The sequence below is a fragment of the Astatotilapia calliptera genome, chromosome 7 (genome assembly GCF_964374335.1).
Source record: "Astatotilapia calliptera chromosome 7, fAstCal68.1, whole genome shotgun sequence".
Classification (NCBI taxonomy): Eukaryota; Metazoa; Chordata; class Actinopteri; order Cichliformes; family Cichlidae; genus Astatotilapia; species Astatotilapia calliptera.
In genome coordinates this window covers 54,896,649-54,915,932 of record NC_137428.1, presented here as the reverse complement: position 1 = coordinate 54,915,932, position 19,284 = coordinate 54,896,649, and the positions used below count along the sequence as shown (strand labels likewise).

General features: G+C 41.3%; 1 protein-coding gene across 1 annotated transcript; it reads left to right on the top strand.

Annotated features, from left to right (window-relative positions):
• The first annotated feature begins 598 nt into the window (after nucleotides 1-598).
• duox (dual oxidase) lies at nucleotides 599-16,401 on the top strand. The gene is made up of 33 exons (XM_026175576.2): nucleotides 599-665; nucleotides 755-838; nucleotides 922-1,086; nucleotides 1,797-1,984; nucleotides 2,126-2,321; nucleotides 4,262-4,428; nucleotides 4,779-4,842; nucleotides 5,213-5,309; nucleotides 5,525-5,615; nucleotides 6,725-6,827; nucleotides 6,904-7,076; nucleotides 7,158-7,333; nucleotides 7,458-7,576; nucleotides 7,670-7,807; nucleotides 7,893-8,006; nucleotides 8,345-8,547; nucleotides 8,772-8,957; nucleotides 9,195-9,420; nucleotides 10,599-10,692; nucleotides 10,778-10,953; nucleotides 11,033-11,102; nucleotides 11,237-11,278; nucleotides 12,275-12,453; nucleotides 12,551-12,781; nucleotides 12,871-12,970; nucleotides 13,051-13,100; nucleotides 13,191-13,318; nucleotides 13,402-13,555; nucleotides 13,707-13,939; nucleotides 14,021-14,179; nucleotides 14,255-14,410; nucleotides 15,729-15,857; nucleotides 15,942-16,401. Exons 1-33 carry the CDS (start codon nucleotides 599-601, stop codon nucleotides 16,062-16,064), a joined length of 4,581 nt encoding a protein of 1,526 aa, XP_026031361.1. The 3' UTR covers nucleotides 16,065-16,401.
• The last annotated feature ends 2,883 nt before the right edge of the window (nucleotides 16,402-19,284 follow it).

Genomic DNA, 19,284 nt, shown 5'->3' with positions numbered 1-19,284 from the left:
TGAAGAAGCGTAGGCTTCTTTTATACCAGCAGGGCCCCCCCTCGTTTCACCAGGGAGGAGGATGCATTAACTGGAATACTGTGGAAAAGAGGTGTGATCCAGGAATGATGGCCATTCCCATTTGGGAAATAGGTCACATTGAGTTTGTGATAAGCTGTGCAGAACATTTAAACTTTAGTATTGCACCATCCCTCCGCAGCACCTGTGCTACTGAACTATTCTGCGCAACACTTCAACCTCTGCAGTAGGTGAGAATCAACTACTTCCTCATCTTCAGTCAGATACTAAGAGGTAAAAGGCACATGATATTTTCTTTGGACTAGAGTTAAATAGACATAAAATACACGTTAAATGGTACTGTCGCGATGAAGCGGTGCAGTTTAGGTTTTTGTCAAGTTTTGCTGTTTGTTTGAAAAACTAGAGCGCAGTCGAGTTAAACTTGTAGGAATTTTCTTCTTTCTGTTAAAGCAGCCTTGTTTAATTACATGTTAATGAGGATATAAAAGGAAATACAAGTTACCTTCACTCCGTCTTCACTTCTCAGTACTCAACTACTCCTCTTGGCCGAATCCTGCGCTGAGGAGCACCTCTCGCATCAATGGATTTGCGTAAATGGGTTTGGAGTGTGTGTGCTGCGTTTGGCTTGGTGCTCACTGTTAGTGAACGTAAGTAGAAAGGAAAGACCGTGTTTTCAGACTCTTTTAACTTTATTAATGTAAAATAAATTCCAATTTGCTCGACATGTACCGAACAGGTTCGCACTGTGAGATAACCTGGGAGGTTCCTCGCTTTGACGGCTGGTACAACAGTCTGGGATATCCCCGACGCGGAGCTGTCGGTAAGTCAAGGAGTTGCTCAAGTGTGCAGCCGCGGTGAACTCTGCAAACTCTACATCACCGCGCTGTGCTTGTGCTCGCGCAGGTACTCATCTGATGCGCCTCGTGCCCGCGCATTACTCGGACGGAGTCTACCATCCTGTCCAGGAGCCGCTGCTTCCAAACCCCCGCAGACTGAGTAGGCTGCTGGCGGAGGGGCCCTCGGGTCTCCCCTCCACACGCAACCAGACCGTGCTCTCGCTTTTCTTTGGTAAATATAAAGCTATATAAATAATGTAAAATAAAATGGTTCGCTGAGCAAAAGAAGGATACAAAGCACAGATATTACTGACACTGAAACATGGCACGCCTAGAATCCTGACTGGAAATTTACTTGTGCACCTTCAAGGGGGAAACGTTTTAAAAACGTAATTTAGGGCAAATACAGCAAACCTTTCACACATTATGAAGGTCGGATTTGATTGGTGTTTCAGTGTGTGTAGTTTTACGTCTTGTTGACTCTGAAATTAATGTTAATTTAGATCATCCTTCAAAATAAGAGTTCGGAGGCGTTACCAAGATGTCTGCTGAGATAGTGGTGTGCGATACTTCAATTTCGGGTTGGGAAATTGATAACAATTAAATGCATGGCTAGTGTCGCCTATACCAATAACAATACCGATACTTTTAACCGATAAAGGCAACTTATCTAGGGGAGAGGAGTGTGACATGATTCACCGGATGAATCATCATAAATCATCATAAATGTGCAAATTCTGGACACATTTTAATGACCACTGAATCACTGTGAACTTTCCACAGTACTTAGTTAACACAACAAAAAACGCTTTCAGCTTTTCCCTTATTGGACACGTTTAATAAGTTTTACTGTCATCTGAGCGCCTGGTTCACTCTGACAACTGCTAATATATGTAGTACAGTATAAAGCAGGTAAAAGGAAGTTATTTTCCATTTTTTCAGGTTATCATGTTACATTTGAAATTTTTGACTCAAGAACTCCTGGTTGCCCACCTGAGTTCATGCACATCCCAGTCCCAAAAGGTGACCCTGTCTTTGACCCGACCGCCTCCGGGAAAGTCCTCCTGCTCTTCCAAAGAGGACCGTGGGACAAAGAGTCAGGACAAAGTCCCAGTAACCCTCGCATACAGGTACCAATTCTTTCTTGACCATTGTGTTAAGATAGAATTGTGTTGCGTCTAAGGTCTTCAGCGTAAATGTGTCTCTGTGCAAACAGCTGTATGGGCAGTTTTTTCCTGATTTATATGTGACATGCACACTATACAATACAGGTGAACTTGGTGACCGCCTGGATAGATGGTAGCTCCATTTATGGCCCCTCCACTTCCTGGTCCGACTCCCGGAGAAGCTTCTCTGGAGGCCTCCTCACTTCAGGCTCTGAGTGGAACATGCCCAAGAAAGGAGGACGCCAGATGTGGAGCGCTGCTGATCCCTCTACAAGAGAAGCTGTAGCAGAAGGCCTTTATGGTGAAAAAACAAAGTTTTGATAGTGTCAAACACTAATTTCCCATTCGACAAGATCACTAAATATAAATAATATAAAAAAGGAACAAAATTAACCCTCATATGTAATTATAATACTTACATGTAGGAGGACATATAGCATGTAGGGAATAGCTTTTTTAAAACATAATTATTTTCTATAAATGGAGTCTGGGAAGCCCACACAAATAGTATTATTTTACATTTTTTAAATCTTAATTTTGTTTGCAAGAGATAACATTTAGTGTGCCAAAACTTAACAATGCAGTTGCCTATTATCTGAATATTTTCTTCTCCTTAAAAAAAAGTAAGAGGAAGTCATTATATATCGAGACTGATACTGAGGTTTTTCCACATACACTATATGGAAAATATTGGGCCACACCTCTTAAATTCAGGTGTTTTTATTCAATTCAATTCAGTTTTATTTATATAGTGCCATATCACAACAGCAGTCATCTCATGGTGCTTTATATTGTGAGGTAAAGACCCTAGAATGATAGAGAGAAAATCCCAATACTCAAATGACCCACTTTAAAAACGCACTTGGTGACAGTGGGAAGGAAAAACTCCCTTTTAACAGGAAGAAACCACCAGCAGAAACAGGCTCAGGGAAGGGTAGTGATCTGCCACAGCCAGTTGGGGTTAGAGCAGGGATGGGCAATCTCAGTCCACGAGTGCCGGTGTCCCTGCAGGTTTTAGATGTGTCCTCGAACCAACACAGCTGATTTAAATGGCTAAATTAGCTCCTCAACATGTCCTGAAGTTCTCCAGAGGCCTGGTAACGAACTAATCATGTGATTCAGGTGTGTTGACCCAGGGTGAGATCTAAAACCTGCAGGGACACTGGCCCTCGTGGACTGAGATTGCCCACCCCTGCGTTAGAGGGAGACAGGATGACACTGTTATCACCACAGGTGTATAAAATCAAGCACCAGTCATGGAGTCAGCCTTTGTAGACAGTTGTGTAAGATTGGGTCGTTCTGAAGAGCTCACTGGATTTGAGTGTGATACTATAGCAGGATGTCACCATTGCAACAAATTAGGTTGTGAAATTTCTTCCCTGTAGATCTAAGTTCAAGCATTTAGGAACCATAGCAACACAAAACAGCAGACCATGTAAAGTTACAGAGTTGCCAAGTGAGGCAGATAGTGTGGAAAAGTTGCCAACACTCTGCTGGCTCAACAACTGCAGAAGTCTAAACCTTCTCTGCATGAACATCAGCACAAGAATGGTGAGCTGGGAACTTCATGCCATGGGTTTCCATGGCCGAGCAGCCCCTCTAAGTTAAAACTGCAGGTGCCTCAGTACATTTGTCCACACAGTGTATATGTTTTTGTTTTGTAAGCATCACTAAATCATTGTGATTGCACATTATATAAGTCCAAATCACATAACTCTCTTTGTACGCCATGTGGTAATATCCACCCAATCAAGAAAACAAACACCCAAAAAATGTATGCAAATACTTCTTCACCCTCAGTCTGTGTTACAGTCTGCCAGGGTGAGTCAAGGGAGGCCCAGACTGACGTGGGTTATGACTCTGTAGTTGTTTTGTAAATGGCCTGTCACGCCAACCACAGTAAATCCCTTTCTTTATAGCAGAGAAGATGGCATACAGGTGTCATGAAACCAGTGTTTTTGTTGGCTGTCTGGGGAGGATCTTCTCCTTTTGTTGTCACGTCCTTAAAAACAAGTAGCTAAATTATTGTTCTATTAGCAGTCAGAGATCTTGAAAAATCAACACAAAATGAAATGGACACTTGGCTAAAGATGCATGAAATATTAATGATCGTTCGGTTGATTTTTATTTTATAATATTAACTGTAAAGGCAATTTCTGTATATTGTGTTGCGATAATAATGCAAAATGAAATGATGGCAGAGGAGAATTTGCTAGATTTTCTATCTTCTTTTCTGCCCAGAGTTGGGAAATGCCTGGGCTAACGAGAACGTGTTCACAGCAGCAGAGGGGATTATCTGGTTTCGGTACCACAATCATATCGCCTCTAAACTCCACAACAATCACCCAGAGTGGTCAGACGAGGAGCTGTTTCAAAACGCCAGGAAGACCGTTGTGGCCACATTCCAGGTAGATGGAAAAGTCTCCACGTAATCCTCTCGCTGCACAGATGCTGATTTAATTTGCACTCTTGAGAGAAGAAGGTTGCATCAATGCTAGGTGGTCGTTAAAGGCGAATGCATCATCCCTCACTCATTTGATTAGCACTTCTGCTCCCTGCGCAAGCTGTCATGAACCGCAGTGACCATGTCTTGATGTTTTTAGTTGTTTTTAGAACAATAGATCATTCACCCGCAATTAATTATTTTTAAAATGTAAGCTACTGGATTCATCATCACATCAATCTACTGCGTTATGCCTGGTTCATACACAGTTTAAATATAAAAAACTGATGTTTTTCCTGCCTTGTTTCCACACAGAATATAGCTCTCTATGAATGGCTGCCTGCGTACCTTAATGGCAAAAAGCTTCCTCCCTACCCAGGTAAGAATCAGCCAGAGTGCATGTGCATGTAGAAGCAGGGAAGAACAGGTCATGCACCGGTGACCACAAGCCGTGGTGAGGTGAGCCATCGGTGGTGGAGTTTGACAAAAAGTGTGTGCCGTCAGCAAAGCATTAACCCGAGTCTTCTTCTTGTGCTGAATAAGCAGCCACGGCTGAAGAAAGTTAGAAGATAATGGTCAGATGATCCCATCACCTCAGTCGCTTTTTCACTGTTTCTTCTATTCACTGCGTTTGTTGGCTCACTGCGGTAGAAGTTTGCATGCTTGAGGAGTAATTCTCACTCTGTTGTTGTTGCTGTCACTCTTTTTTTCACTTTGTTTTTATTATGTTCTGACTTACATGTATGCAGGTTACCAGAAGTTTGTTGATCCAGGGATCTCACCTGAGTTTCAGGCTGCTGCCATACGGTTTGGTATCACTATGGCTCCACCTGGTGTTTACATGAGGTAATGATTCTTTATTTCCTGGGACCACTGGGAACAGGGGGAATGGGGAACACACCTCTGAAGTTTAAAGAAACATACCACTGCTTCCCATATTTCCTTTGGAGAGAAATAATAAAAGCTCAGTATCCTGCTGTTAATATTGTTAGACAGCATGTAAAACCCTACATCTAGATGCTGTGAGAATAACTGTGCGTTGTCGCTTTGTTTTCCTACAGAAACAGAACCTGCCATTTTCGGGAAATTATCAACATCGATGGGAGCACATCGCCAGCAATGCGCCTTTGTAACAGCTTTTGGAAACGTCAGGTATGTTTTGTTTAGACTGCTGCATTTTATTAAGTTTGCTATAGTGCACCACACGCTTCACCACCAGCTTTCATTTTGATGTTCTTATTTGTATAAAAGATTTTTAGTGAGAGCAGGATCAAAGTAGTTGTTTATTTTTTTTAGTGGAAACACAGAAAGAGACAAATCCCAAGGATGACTGAAAAGATATTTAATCAGTTCAGTTTTATGTAAATGCTGCCAGTTCACTGTAAGAGTTTTATCAAGGTGATTTGAAAAGATAAATAGTGTACAGTATTAGTGATAGAACCCCAGTAATCAAACAGCGTGAGGAAGCACTTGGTGACAGTGTGGAAGAAGAACTCCATTTTGGCTTTTGCCATTGTAACCTGAATGTGACGTGTGTCCCTCTATCTTAATAAAGTGATTTACACTGCTGGCACCAAGTATAACATCTACAATATCTGAATCTAGGGCTTGTATCAAGAATCTTAGACCTAGAGCTTTCCAGTTTAGAATTATCACAGATTCACTCAGATTCACGCTCACTGATCTACTAGGATTGGGAAGGAGACTGGCAGCAGCAAACTCTGTAGGAGTAAATTAAGACCTCCAACCCACACAACACACAGGACCAAAGATTTATGAACCAGAAAATTTGCTTTATCTAAATGTCTTGTTCAGTTCCATTTGGCTTTTTGTTAAAGTAGGAATACTTTCAAGTAAAATAAACAACTCAAATATACCACAAAAATAATTTAGACAACCGAAATGAATGTGAAAACCAGAAAGAAATGAAATAGTTCAACACCCCAAACAAAAAGGAAAAGAAAGGAAAATGTGTTATCAATTAACTATTTATTGGATGTCAACCTTCAGTTTCTTATGATGTCAGTTTAATCAGTTATCAGTTTATCTTGGTCCAAGAACAAAAACCAACCCGAGCCTCTGAGTTTCACCATGACTGGTTAAAGGGTGATGGAAAGAGGGGAGAGAAAAGAAGAGCATAGAGAGGCATTTTTTTCTGTGTACAGTATTGTGCATGTGACAGAATTTAAAGCATGAACTACTATACTATGCACTTCCCATTCCTAGATTTTAAAATGTTTCTATCATTCATTTTTTCCCAGGAAGTTAATATGAAGAAAAGCCAGGATGTAGATGACCTCCTCATGGGAATGGCCTCCCAGATTGCAGAGAGAGAAGATAATATTGTTGTGGAGGACTTGAGAGGTTTTTAATCTTTCTTAATCACTACCCAATAAACAAATAAATATGCAGCGCTCTGATTTTATTTATACTTTGATAGATTTTATGTACGGACCGTTGAGGTTCACCCGGACAGATCTGGTGGCTATGACCATCCAGCGAGGAAGAGACTTTGGTCTACGGAGTTACACTGAGATTAGAAAGGCTCTGGATTTGCCTCCTGTAAACAAATTTGAGGATATTAATCCTGAGCTCAACCACACCAACCCACAGGTACAAATCTGAAAACCAAACACACAGTAAAGAAAGTTGGGCATTAATTCTGGGAATTAAACGAATGTGTTGTTGCAACAGTTGCTCCGCGACATTGCAGAACTGTATGATGGAGACATCTCAAAGCTGGAGCTCTTCCCTGGAGGACTGCTGGAAACTCTTGATGGGCCGGGTCCTGTTTTCTCCGCTATTGTGCTGGATCAGTTTGAGCGTATAAGAAATGGAGACCGCTTTTGGTTTGAGAACAAGCAGAATGGGTAATTTCAGTTTCCTCATACAGTAGAAAGAGAATATTTTATCCTTTACATTTACAAACTTCTGAACAGAAAACTCACTGCATTTGAGTTAGTCGTCTCAGTGTTTTTTTTCTTGGGGTTCCAGTTTGTTTACGGATAAAGAGATCCAAGCGATCCGCAGTGTGACGTATCGTGACGTCCTTATTGCGGTGACAAGTGCAGAGGCCTCACATATACAGAATAACGTGTTCTTCTGGAAGGATGGTACAAATAAATTAAGTCTATGATCAAAAAGTTTCAGTTTTATATATAAATATGTCCTTTAAAAATAAAAAAAGCTCTCTTTGTTGTCATTAGGTGACCCCTGCCCTCAACCCACACAGCTAAATGCATCAATGCTCCATTCTTGCACTAATGCCACAAAACTTGATTACTTTGATGGGAGCAGGGCTGGCTTTGGGATATTTGTTATTGTCATGTTCCTCTTCCCTGTTGGTAAGTATCGTCACGGTCTCGCTGTCTTCTTGCCTGGCAAAAACTCTGATTTGAATGTGAAGCATTTGATTGTTTTCCTTTACAGTGAGTTTTCTGGTGGCCTCTACGGTGGCGTATCTAAGAAAGTATCGCTACAGGAAGTTCCAAAGAAGAAGGAAAGCTGGTGACAGAACAGATGAGCCGGCTGTGGGACTCAGTGGTATGAAATCAAAATAAGATTTAAAAGGAAAAGCTTCAAACGTTATTTATTTGCTGTGTCCATTGTTGGGTTAGATCAATGTCAGTTTATGTCATCAGCTATGATTTATGTCTCATTAAAAAATGAGCCAGTTGTGTGAATATAACTGTAAAAATATGTCATCTAATAATACTAATGAATCTAAGGATATAGTTGACCTTAAACCTACTAGAAACAAGAAAAGCTGGAGATGGTTAAAGAAGTTTTTAGTTTTTCTCTGCTCATGTTCTTTTAGACTCCTCCATATTTTATCCAGAAAGCTATCACAACCTTCATCTCATTCTGCTTATGTTCTCTAGCATACGAGTGGCAGGGTCATAAAAAACAGTTGCAGCCCGTCAGCGTGGAGATCGATGAGAAGCGGAGGCTGCAGGTCTGTGACAGATCTGGAACTGCTCACCGCTGCATCAATCTGCGCAATCAGGACTACCTAGATGTCGTTCTCTCCAACGACTGTCAGCAGAAGGCTCTGCTGCTCAAAGTGCCAAAAGAGTATGACCTGGTGAGTACTGGGATAAGATGGTTTTAAACTATGGATACAGTTGTAATCAGATTACCAAAAACCCAGAAATGCCTCTGCAGCATCTGGTGCAGGCACCAACGTTCTCGCTGACAAAGTGATGCCCCCCCTTTTTTTCCACCTCATCTGGTCCTAGATGCATGCATGCATCACTAAAACCCATTGCTTTTATCACCCTCTTCCTTTTTAAATAATGTTTTACACAGGTGCTGTTTTTTGATGAAGAGGGCAAACGTATGGAATTTGTCAGGCAACTGCGCCCAGAGGTGACAGACGTCAGGCCGGAGGTTAGAGTCAGAGAGATGAGGGAGAAGGGACTGCTGAAGGAGGCTTTGACCAGACAGCAGAGGGCTCAGATTGTTGAAACTTTCATTCGCCACGCTTTCTCCAAGGTACAGTCACCTTCTGGATGTTTATGTCATTCTGTCTCCTGTCACCTGTGGCGGCAGCTTTGTGCTTGGCCGCAAAATGTCGTCAATCCTAGTTGAAGGTCAAATTAGACAGACCACAAACCAACAGAACTAATTGTTGGTCTTGATTGTGATCTCACCTGCCATGACATTATGCTGCTGACGTTTGTGATATTAGTAATGACACTATGGTGACATGTAATAACACTTCCCTCACAGGTCTTGGAAATAGAGAAGTGTGACGCCGGAGACATGAGTGGCATATCCCACAAGAAAGCCAGGGAGGTTCTCCAGTGTGAGCTGACGGCGTTGGAGTTTGCTGATGCACTTGGCCTCAAATCCGATTCCTTATTTGTGGACTCCATGTTTACACTAGCTGATAAAGATGGCAATGGATACCTCTCCTTTCAAGAGTTTCTGGATGTTATTGTTATCTTTATGAAAGGTAAAACTAGTGACTTCAAAGTATGCTCTGCCTTTTAGCCACGGCTCTAAAAGTGCATCTGCAATTTAAATTCTTTCAATAGTAATTAAAAAACAAACAAACTCCAAAACAACAAACAAGAATGGGTTTCCAGAATTTAAAAAATGCTGGAACAGTATTTAAAGCATCATGAAAAACAGTCCAACTTCAAGTAAAAATGAAGAACATCAGTCACACACATGAAAGCAGTTACACTGTAGGTACACTGCTCCAAAAAATAAAGCAGCACATCTCATTTAGGAATGATAGGATGCCACATTGCATAATGATCAACATACAGAGGGCTGAATTCAAGAGATCCTGGGGGATCTCCTTCCAGATTGACCAAGGCATCACTGAGCTCCTGGACAGTTTGAGGTGCAAACTGGTGTCCCAGAAGTGTTCTACTGGATTTAGCTCAGCCAGTTAATGTGTGCACAGGCCAGCAGAGGTGGACCTGCCACTTCTGGTATTCTATGCTAACTGACAATCGGGCTCCACTGCCAGGAAGTGAACACGGGAGCCTGTGAGGATGTTGGGCCCTCAGACCACCCTCATAAAGTCTATATGTGATTGTTTGGACAGGGACGTTCACACCACTGGCCTGCTGGTTGTCATTTTCTTGCTCTGGCAGCGCTCATCCAGCTCCTTTTTGCACAAAGGAGCAGATACTGATCCCGCTGATGGGTTAAGAAACTTCTACGGCCCTGTCCAGCTTTCTGCCCGTTTCCTGGAATCTCCTCCATTGTCTTGAGACTGTGCTGGGTGAAGTAGTAAACTTTCTAGTAATGGCACATATGTCATCCTGGAGGAGCTGAACTACATGTGCAACCTCTGTAGGGTTCAGGTATCGCCTTGTGCTACCAGTAGTTACACTGACTATAGCCAAATGCAAAGGTTGTGAATAAAAAGTCCGAAAACAACCACCTAAATCATTCCTGTTTTGGGGGTTGTTTCATTGCTGCCTCTCTGGTGCACCTGTTAACTCCAAAGAAACTGAAACTGATTAACAAGCCCCTCTGCTACTTAACTGACCAGATCAATATCCCAGAAGTTTAACTGACCTGATGCTGTACTTTGAAAAGACTTCCTTTAAATTTTTTTGTTTTGATTGATAGACATTTAAATTCTGATGTCTGATGATATGTGTATGTGTTCAGGGTCTCCAGAGGAAAAGTCCAAACTCATGTTTTCTATGAACGACATTGGCGAAACTGGTTTCTTATCAAAAGAAGAATTTGCCAGGATGCTCAGGTTTGGTCTTTCCCTTTTTTTACGAGTGCACCACATTTATTCTGTGTGTTTTATTTGTCATTTTCAACCTTTTGATGAATTGCAGGTCTTTCATAGAAATCTCCAACGGTGCTCTTTCAAAGAGTCAGGCAGAGGACGGCATCAAGGCCATGATGCAGGCCGCGGGCTTTGATGACAAGGAGAAAATCTCGTGGGAGGACTTTCATTTTCTGCTGCGGGATCACGAGAAGGAGCTGCAGTTTGCTCAGCTCAATGTCAAAGGTTGGAGAAAGTTTTGTTTAAGAGCATCCTCATTTTTCTGACCTTGTCTGATGCAGTTGTGTGTCTGGCATGTGCACAGGGATGGAGAAACAGGGGAAGAAGAAGCTGAGTCGAGACCAGAGAGTGTCCTTCATTTGTCCGGCAAACAGGTGAGAAAACTGGATGCCATAACTCATTCACATCAAAAATGTTTGCAATACTTAAGACAAAAATCCAGGATTATTTCTTTCTTTTATCCAGCTTGTATTTCTATGATGTTCAATATTGTTTTGCTTTTTTTTAGCAGTCACAAGACAGACGGACCAGAGATACGCAAACGGAAAAGGTATGGTTTCTTTAAGTTCTTTAAAGAATGAAAATTATGAATACCGAGAAAGACAAAAGTCTACCACAGCTTTAAATAAAACCATACTTGGTGTGTGAAGTGTATTTACAAGACAACCTAAATGCAAAACCAAAGGTGAGCCTTAATTAGGCTGATGAAGTTCAACAATCAAAGTAAACAAGTAGAAAACAAACTAAAGGAAAATGGGGCAAAACTTAAAAAAAGGCGTAAGCCTAAGTTGCAGAAGATGCTGTGAGTGACAAAGACAAGGCCCAATCACATTGAAGGACTGATGGACACACAGAATAAGTACACACAGACAAAGACGGGAAGTGAAAACAAAAGAAGGCACACAAGAAAAGTAGTCTTCAAAGTAAGACGTGAAAAATTTTAAAGAGAGACATCGGCTGCTTGTCACTATGCTAACAAGTCTCCTGGCTTCCTTCACTTGGATCCTTTCCTTGCATTTCAACTCCACTCAGCAAGCATGTGAAAGAAAGAAAGAAAGAAAGAAAGAAAGAAAGAAAGAAAGAAAGAAAGAAAGAAAGAAAGAAAGAAAGAAAGAAAGAAAGAAAGAAAGAAAGAAAGAAAGAGACAGCCCGAGCTGCCAGTTGAATCCTTGCTTGTGTAGTGTTAGTCTTATACATCACTGAGGTGTGCCCTGCTGCACACCTGAATCACCTTTCAAATCCACAAGTAAACACAATGCCTGACAATGTAACTGTGTGTTGGTTGTAAAAATATAAAAACAAATTGGTGCTTTTTATGATGCTGCAACACTTTGAAGTTAGATTAACCCACCTACTTAAGTGTGCTAGATTAATGACACACATTCTAGGTGGGGCAGCAGTTAGCAGTGTTGCCTCACAGCAGGAAACGTTCCACCAGCTGGGTGGGACCTTTTTCTGTGGTGTTTTCATGTTTTCTGTTTTCTTTTTGCATCTGTTTTAACACTTAGATTGGGAAACAAAATGTAACAGGTTCAACTGTTTTCAGGTTAAACGTCCATACTCCAAATGTCTATGTGAAGCCAAAGCGCGAGAAGTACATAAAGAACCCGGTCCAGCAGAAAATCCAGCAGTTCAAACGTTTCGTTGAGAATTATCGGCGTCACATTGTGTGCTTCATCATCGTGTACGGCATCACAGCTGGTGTTGCACTTGAAAGATGTTACTGTGAGTGGAAATCTTCCTTGTGTGTCCCCACTGCATCACAGCCCCGTAGCATGTTCATTTCCCCCCCATCTAATCTGAATACAATTACTGTGCGCAGACTATGGCTTGCAGTCTGTATCTACAGGTGTCCCCGAGACATCCATGGTGGGTATCATCGTGTCCCGTGGTTCAGCCGCTGCCATCTCCTTTCTGTTTCCTTACATGCTTCTCACCGTGTGTCGCAACCTCATCACGCTCTGCCGAGAGACCTTCCTGAATCGATACATCCCCTTTGACGCTGCCATTGACTTTCATCGCTTTATGGCCATGAGTGCCATCATCCTCTCAAGTCGGTATTTATGGGAAGGATGGTCACGATTTGATGTTTGGTGATATAAATATTCATGTGGTGCTCACTGTTTTCTGTTTTCATTACAGTTGTTCACAGTTTGGGCCACGTGGTCAACATCTACGTCTTCTCCGTCAGCGACCTTAACATCCTATCTTGTCTCTTCCCAAAAGTCGTATCAAACAACGGGTAAGACTTCAAACGAAACCTTAGATGTTGCAGATTTTGGAATTTTATCCCAGTTTATGTTTGGCGTGTTTTCCTTTTAGGTCTGAACTTCCTCCCAAGTGGTACTGGTGGTTCTTTCAAACTGTTCCAGGTATGCTATGAAATAGTTGATTACAGACATGCTGCAGTATTACTTTTTTAATAATTAATTTGCTTGCTCTGCATTTTTCTTTTCTTATAGGAATGACTGGGGTCTTGCTTCTCTTTGCGTTCGCATTCATGTACGTTTTTGCCTCACACTATTTCCGTCGCATCAGTTTTCGTGCATTTTGGATCACCCATTACCTCTATGTTGCCGTGTACATTCTTGTAAGTACTATTTGGGTTTAAAGCGCACAACTGAGGCAGTTTTGAACAGCGGTGTGATACCAGCTTTGGTTTTGTCCTGACAGACAGTTATTCATGGCAGTTTCGCTCTGCTTCAAGAGCCTCGTTTCCACATCTACCTCATCCCACCTGGCCTGCTCTTCCTCCTGGACAAACTAATCAGCCTGAGTAGGAAGAAGGTGGAGATCCCGGTTATCAGAGCTGAGTTGCTGCCATCAGGTGACCCTTTCGGGAGATTAAACATGGCTTTTCTCTATTAAATGGCTCATTGTTCTGTCTCGACCTGATTTCAATCTCTGCTAATGAAAATGTTGCATTGTCTTCACTGAAATCATGCAATGTGTTTGTGCATGACTTATCCTACCTGCAGGTGTGACACATCTGGAATTCAAGCGGCCACAGGGCTTTGTTTACCGTTCGGGCCAGTGGGTTCGCATAGCATGTCTGATGTTGGGCACGGATGAGTACCACCCATTCACTCTCACATCAGCTCCTCACGAAGAGACGTTGAGCCTGCACATCCGAGCTGTGGGGCCGTGGACCAGCCAGCTCAGAGAGCTCTACACCGAGGAAAATCTGCTGGAGCTTGGAGCTTTTCCAAAGGTAGGTTGTTTTTGCATGTGGTTTCATCTGAATCTCAGTTATTTTCATGGCACTGGTATTCATCTTTCACTTCACCCTAAGCTGTACTTGGATGGACCTTTTGGCGAGGGCCATCAGGAGTGGATTGACTTTGAGGTGTCTGTTCTGGTGGGAGGAGGGATTGGAGTCACCCCGTTCACTTCAATTCTCAAAGACCTGGTGTTCAAGTCCTCTGTCAAGTCCAAGGTTTTGTGCAAAAAAGTGAGTCCTGAATGAAACAACCAGAAACACATTTTATCTTGAAATTCTCCTCCTAACAGTCCTGTACTTTTTCAGGTTTACTTCATCTGGGTGACACGGACACAGCGTCAGTTTGAGTGGGTGTCAGACATCATCAGGGAGGTGGAAGAAATGGACACTCAGGATCTGGTGTCGGTCCACACTTATATCACTCAGGTGGCTGAAAAGTTCGACCTCCGCACGACCATGCTGGTAAGATCTGCAGTCACCATTTCAAAGTATCACATGAAATAGAGAGTGTAGTGAAATGTATTTAAACCTTTATCAAACAATTAAATCAATATTTGTATTAAAGGGATTGTTTAGGACAGTGGTGTTCAAATCCAGGCCTCGAGGGCCGGTGTCCTGCAGGTTTTAGATGTGTCCTTGATCCATCGCAGCTGATTTAAATGGCTAAATGACCTCCTCAACATGTCTTGAAGTTCTCCAGAGGCCTGTTAATGAACTAATCATTTGATTCAGGTGTGTTGACCCAGGGTGAGATCTAAAACCTGCAGGACACCGGCCCTCGAGGCCTGGAGTTGGCCAAACCTGGTTTAGGATACCAAATGCCTTGATGAGAGTTAGATGACAAGATTCATGTCACTCGCCTTCTAACAAGGAAGCTAACCTGTGCAAAACATCTGTAAAGCTGGCTATTAAACACATTACATCTTATTTGTCTAATTTTGATAAAACCTTTACTGATTTCTTAGCAGAATCGCTTTCATGGGCACGATTAGAATTTGCTTTGTTCCTATTGAACAGTCAGAGCAAGTGCTCCTTTGAAACCACTTTTTACAGGTCGAACAAATAGAATAGAGCACATGACTGAGTTTCACGGGCTGTTTTCCCTGGTTTCCAGACTTTTAGCTGAAGTTTTGAGTCATCCATTAATTAGAAAGCTCCTCCATTTAGCATGTCAAAAAGTGTCCTTAGGCAATATACCGGTGCCCTCGGTGCATCTCTTAGAGTGTGAAAAATGATATCATGCATAGAGTATAGATCTGTTTGAATCCCACTCGTAGTACAAAAGTATGCAAATTTATTGTAATTACCCAAACCGCTATCAATCTTCCCATGTGAGGAAAGTTAATAAGTGGGCTAACATTAAACAACCAGAGACTTGGTGTTTTAATGGTCACGGGTCACAAAACTAGAGAACCAAAGAAAACAAGATTAACAGCCAAACAGAAACATAAAGGGAGTAGTATCCCTGAACCTGGTGTGTGTTTCTGTAAACATGTAAGACTGACATCTTGCTTAGTTTTCAGAGTTTGGTGAGTGTCTTAAACAGCAGGATACTACAGGACCGCTGCAATCAGTGTAGAAAACAAAAACAACAAGCTACAATGAACCTGTAATTGACAGCTCCACTAGAATGAGACACAGGAAGGCTGCTGAGACTGAATCCCAGCTGCCCTGAAATGCAGTCTAACGACACTTTTGAAGCAAATGAAGTGATAACTCTTGTCAGGATTCACATGAGTACTGTACTCACTAATGAATTTCCCCATCTTTGTGTGTGCAGTACGTGTGTGAGCGCCATTTTCAAAAAGTGTGGAACCGCAGCCTCTTCACCGGCCTCAGGTCCGTCACCCACTTTGGCCGCCCGCCCTTCGTCTCCTTTTTTAGCTCCCTGCAGGAGGTTCATCCAGAGGTCAGGCCTTCATCCGTCCTTATTTACCCGACGGAGGACATGAGTGGATTATTCTAACGTCTGAATTTGTATCATTTTCTTTAGGTGGGTAAAATTGGAGTGTTCAGCTGTGGTCCTCCAGGACTGACCAAAAATGTGGAGAAAGCTTGCCAGCAGATGAACAAGAGGGATCAGGCCCATTTTATACATCACTATGAAAACTTCTAACTTATTTACAGAAAGAACAAAACTAGCCATGTTTATGTGTTAAGAATAGAGAGTGGTAGAGCCATTTTGGTAGACTCTAGTTTTTATTTTAATTACTTGAATTACTTGAAGGATACAACCTGATACATTTTAATCCAATCATAAACATCATTGTAGAATCAATAAGGGTATATCTTGTGAGAAATAATGTACCTATAATTTGTCAAATCATTTTTATTCATTGTGAATCTTGTGAGTGTTTTTATCTGAAGTGTACGGCCGGTTTATATTGTTGATTTCTTGCTTTATTGTATCTGTATAACTTTGAGAAATAAACAAACATTTTACATTAAAAATCTGGAGGGTTTTGTGCTGCTTTTGGCTCCTTCTGCAAGCTTTTGGACTAAACATTCATTTCAATAACCAAAACTCCTAAAATGGATTTGCTGGTTGAGCGGTAAGCCAAACAAGCCTCACTGCACTAAACAGTGGATTGCATTTATTTATTGCTTATAAAACACACTTAAGATCAGATGAGTGGATGCACGGGTATCATAAAGTTCTAGTTTAACTTTAAGCACGAGATACAAGCTGACGTGACCACAGAAACACTTAAATGCATTTTGCACTGGTAAATGTTTTACTTGGCTGGCACAGGTGGTAGGAAAACACAGAGGATTTACTGTAACTGTGTGTGTTGTTTAGCTAAACCTCTCTGCTGGTGCATAACAGTCAAGAATATTTCACCAAGGCTCTGAAGCATGACTGGGTCTAATGATTGCTGTTCTTCACCTTGCACACAGTTTCACAAATTGAAACTATTGTCCAGCTTGATGCATCTGATCTGACAGACACTGAGAAGCTTCACTGGAGCAGCTGAGGTGAAAGGCCTTAAGAGTTTCTGAGCAGCACTAATGAGGAAGACATGGTCTTTGAAGTAATATGGATTTTGTGCCTCTGGGTCAATTTTATTTCAAAGCAGTTCATAACAACAGTTGTCCTGAGGTGCTTTTTGTTTTAAGGTAAAGACTGTAATTTTAGGGGGACAACCCCAACTGTCAGACCATTTACCATTTGGCAGAGCTGAGAAGGAAGAACTCATTTTTTAAATGTTTATTTATAACATTTAGAAAGAACTCCTTTTTAACAGGAGAAAACTTCCAGGAGAAGCAGGCTCAGGGTTATTCAAATACACCAGTTGGTGGGTTAGTCTCAAGAAAGAAAAGGAGAGCAGAGAGACAAAAGTTAGTGACACACAAAAGTGGCACATAACCACACAGGGAGTCAAGAGAGGGCATCAGAGAGAAAATGCTCAGTGCATTGTTGGGAAATTAGTGCAACAGCCTGAGACTACTGCAGCACGCCTAAGGCAAGGTTCAGGGTCACTGGATCCTGGAACTGTAAGGTTTAACAAAAAAAAAGAAAATTTAAACTCTAATCCTTAAAATAGAGATAGTGTTCGTGTCCTGAGCCCAGAGTGGAAGCTGATTGCATAGTAGAGTCAACTAAAAAAATCATCCTCCCAGTCTCTAAGAAGCACAAGTAAGCCACAGTGAAGGTAATCTAAGAGCAAAGATTAGGATTATATGGCCCTTCACAGGCCTGACAAGGATTTCATAAACATCTTTATGAACATAAACATCTTTACTGTGGATGACTACAACACTGCGGGTCAACTGATTTCAAAAGGTTCAGAGTTTTATTGTGACACTTACTAATCTTATGTTGCCATATTTAGAGTACTGTGTGGAAGTCTGGGGTAATACATACGAAACTTTACTTCAACTCTCACGTAAACTTTAGGGAAAAAAAGCAATCGGGATCATGTATCAAGCCAGAATTTAGAAACCACACTAACATTTTGTTTTCAAAGTCAAAAACCTTGAAGTTCATGAAACTCATGAAATAAATTAAAAATTAAATTAAAGAAAGAAGAAAAGAAAATTAAATTTAATGCTGATATAATTGACCATTTTATATGTGAGTATATTGGTTTATTTCATTTTATATGTCCGAAATAGTTGTCATCATCATTCTCATCGTCTCGTCTCTGACATCTGCTCTCCGTCCTATAACACTTAAAAAGACTAAAATTAGCAAATGAATAGAATCTAAACTAAAACTAAACATTTTCAAACCCTGAAACCTGCACTGGAGACTAATGGAAATGAAACTGAGATTGAAACTAAACGTCAAAATAAAATAAAATAAAAGTTCACACTGATTTGAAAATGCAAAAGCTACAATAACTCGGTCACTGGCTTCCTTGGGAGATAAAAGGTTATCTAAAGAAATCATTTGGAAGTTTATTGCGCCAATCAGGAGACAAGGAAGCAAAGTTACATTGCTGGGAAACTGTTTGCAAGACGCAGTATATAAATTCTTACTTGGAAACACCTGTAGAGACTATATGAGAAGCAAGAGGTGAACATTTCCTTGTTTTTATAATGTGTAAAGATCACATGAGTCATTACTCATTGTCACAAAGAGTGTCTCACGCTATTAGAATTATTCTGTAGAACAAAGGTGACACAGGAGGTCATTCTGCTGTTTACTCCTTCATATCAGCACCTATCAGCATCTTTAATGCAGTGGCTCAATTTTCCTACTGCTGACTATAATGTAATTTATTTGAGTTACTCTGATACGTTTCCCTGTTCTCTGAAATACTTACAGTAATAAATACAGTAAGCATGGTTACAACTGTTATACTCGAAGACCGCTGGCTTACAGTACAACTTCCACAAACGTCCCAAGGATGTGCCATACCCTTAATTTATCATCATGCCTTTGTCACCTACATTCACTCATTTTAAAATTTCAAAATTTAGTGTTACGGCGGGGTGCGCCGGAGTGTTTAGATTTCAGGACCCAGATGCAGAGAGAGAGGTGTTACAGGAGACGTGACGGGGCTTTAACAAAAGGCGAGCTTTATTTAGCTGGTTGCAGGCAAAACGTGAAACTAAGAAAGCAAAGAAGACTGAACACTGTGCAACTAAAGACTATGAAACTCAGTGAAAAAACTATGAAGAAACCATGAACACTGAGTAACTATGAACACAGTGAAAACAAAACCCATGACTGAGAGATAACAGACGACTTGAACGTGAACACAGGAAGCCTGAGGACATAAATACTCACATGAGGTGATCAGGGGAAGTGGAGACACAAGAGGACATGGCTGACTAGAATTAAACATAATGACAGCACAGGGGAGATTTAATCTAACCACATGAACACA